This window comes from Armigeres subalbatus, unplaced genomic scaffold, assembly GCF_024139115.2.
Source record: "Armigeres subalbatus isolate Guangzhou_Male unplaced genomic scaffold, GZ_Asu_2 Contig1236, whole genome shotgun sequence".
Taxonomy (NCBI): Eukaryota; Metazoa; Arthropoda; class Insecta; order Diptera; family Culicidae; genus Armigeres; species Armigeres subalbatus.
The window spans coordinates 15,470-17,274 of record NW_026941997.1 but is presented as its reverse complement, the minus strand read 5'-3'; the positions used below and the strand labels follow the sequence as shown (position 1 = coordinate 17,274).

Below are 1,805 nucleotides of genomic sequence, written 5' to 3'. Positions count from 1 at the left end.
CCTTCACACTGTCCTAGTTTTGCATGCGTGATGCCAGCCGTAGATCGTATGTTATACTTCCTTTGGCTAGAAGCTAATAAATGTATGCCACCCCATGTAGAAGCTGCACATACGGTTTATAGGTCATAGAATGAACAAGCTGAATTAGCAGTAACGATGAGTTCCCTACATGCGAACAGGATAAAGCACGGTGCGAAGCAAGTCAATCGATGTACTCGGTGGACGCTATTTTCACAACGTGCGACCCTCTCCAGTCCTGATACGTCCTCACGCCTCTCACCCAAACTAACTCGCTAATGAAAATCGCTGCAGCCAAGCCAGCACCCCAAACGATTACCAGAATTGCCGGTTCCGTGTCCACCAAGCTGACCGGAACAAACTTTCCTCCACCGCCAGTGCATTTTGGTTTTTTCGTGTACAGATTGGAGTTCTCTCGATGCTGAATCCCATGTTCATTGAGCCGAAACAAACTGTAATTATAATTAGATATAGTATGGTTTATAATGTTTCTCGATACAATATGCGAACCCAATTTTCACGTGCTCTTTGAACGAAGAGTTTTTCTGTATTGCATAGTAGGGATCGATAACCTGCAGATACTGGATTTCTTGAATACCGCACTTTTCGTCCTCCTGATAGGTTTCGCTCATGACCTTGTATCCAACGCCTTGCTCCACATGAAACGCATACAAACCTTTTCTTATTCGATCTATTCCCTGTTCCAGAGCAATAAAATTTGTCGAACCGTCCTGTTGTTTGATCTTACGCTCGTAGATCGCCCGACGAGTTGGTTCCGCTGCATGCGTAAAATAATAGCGGTTGAACACCGTATCATGGGCTCCAAACTTCAACCTGGACGCCAACAGATCCTCCAAGCTGCGAATTTTAGTGGACGGACTTTGCAGCAGAGCCACGATATTAGCCGAGTAGCACACGTACAGAAACATCAGAACGGTGAAGCTGATCATGGTGATCGTTCTCGCCGAATAGCTGCGTGGTAATGTGGAGGAACCCTGCTGACACGTGGCTCCGTAGATCATGAGCAACGTATCACGGAAACTAGCCCGCAAAATGCTGCCATCTGTGGGGTCATCTACTGTGAGCGGTACGTCCCATTCAGCGCGAGCGGTGACCACCAGCAAACAAGATGTTAGGATGATTACCGCGGTTGTGCAGATCCAAACAAGCTGACGATAATAGACTTTTATTATGATAAAGGCCAATACGAGATAACAATTGCATATGTATGTACATTATCGAACGGTAGCAAAAATACATTTTCCGTGAAGGACAGCTTCGGCGAGCGAAAGATGAACTTCGATCGGGTAGCCGAGGTCATGGCCACGTACTCGATAACGGGAATCCGATCGGTTGTGAAGAAGAGCGGTGATGCCCCCAGGTCAGCAACGTTCTGGGATAATTCGCCAATCATGCCGTCCCATCGTTTGGTGGTAGTGTTGAAGTAGCCCCACGTCGAAACGATCGAGTAGTTTACCCGAGCCCCCATGTAGTGCTGAACCAGACAGTTGGTGAGAATGTAGTTTACTTTGGTTATCGTATCGATGTGTTTGTCTCTGTTGTGGAAAAAGATTCCAGAAAATTAATAGAGATGTTTCATAGGTAATTTGAAGTATGTCCCTTGAGTACATAATATTTCAATACAAATTCGATACGCAGATGGTTACGCCGTTGAAGGGTTAACACTCAGGCGGCCTGAAAAAAGTTGATTTTCAGGAATTGTTTAAGAAAACTATAATGCATGGCAAACATGAAATACACATATACTGCCTACAATCGCATATTTA

The 1,805-nt window shown here is 45.3% G+C and overlaps 1 protein-coding gene across 1 annotated transcript; it reads right to left on the bottom strand.

Annotated features, from left to right (window-relative positions):
• Positions 1-202: 202 nt before the first annotated feature.
• LOC134202480 (ionotropic receptor 75a-like) lies at positions 203-1,574 on the bottom strand (the record flags this gene model as incomplete). The annotated part of the gene is made up of 3 exons (XM_062677468.1): positions 203-470; positions 529-1,187; positions 1,253-1,574. Coding segments are annotated over 3 exons (1,249 nt in total), but the record flags the coding sequence as incomplete, so codon positions are not given.
• Between the last annotated feature and the right edge of the window lie 231 nt (positions 1,575-1,805).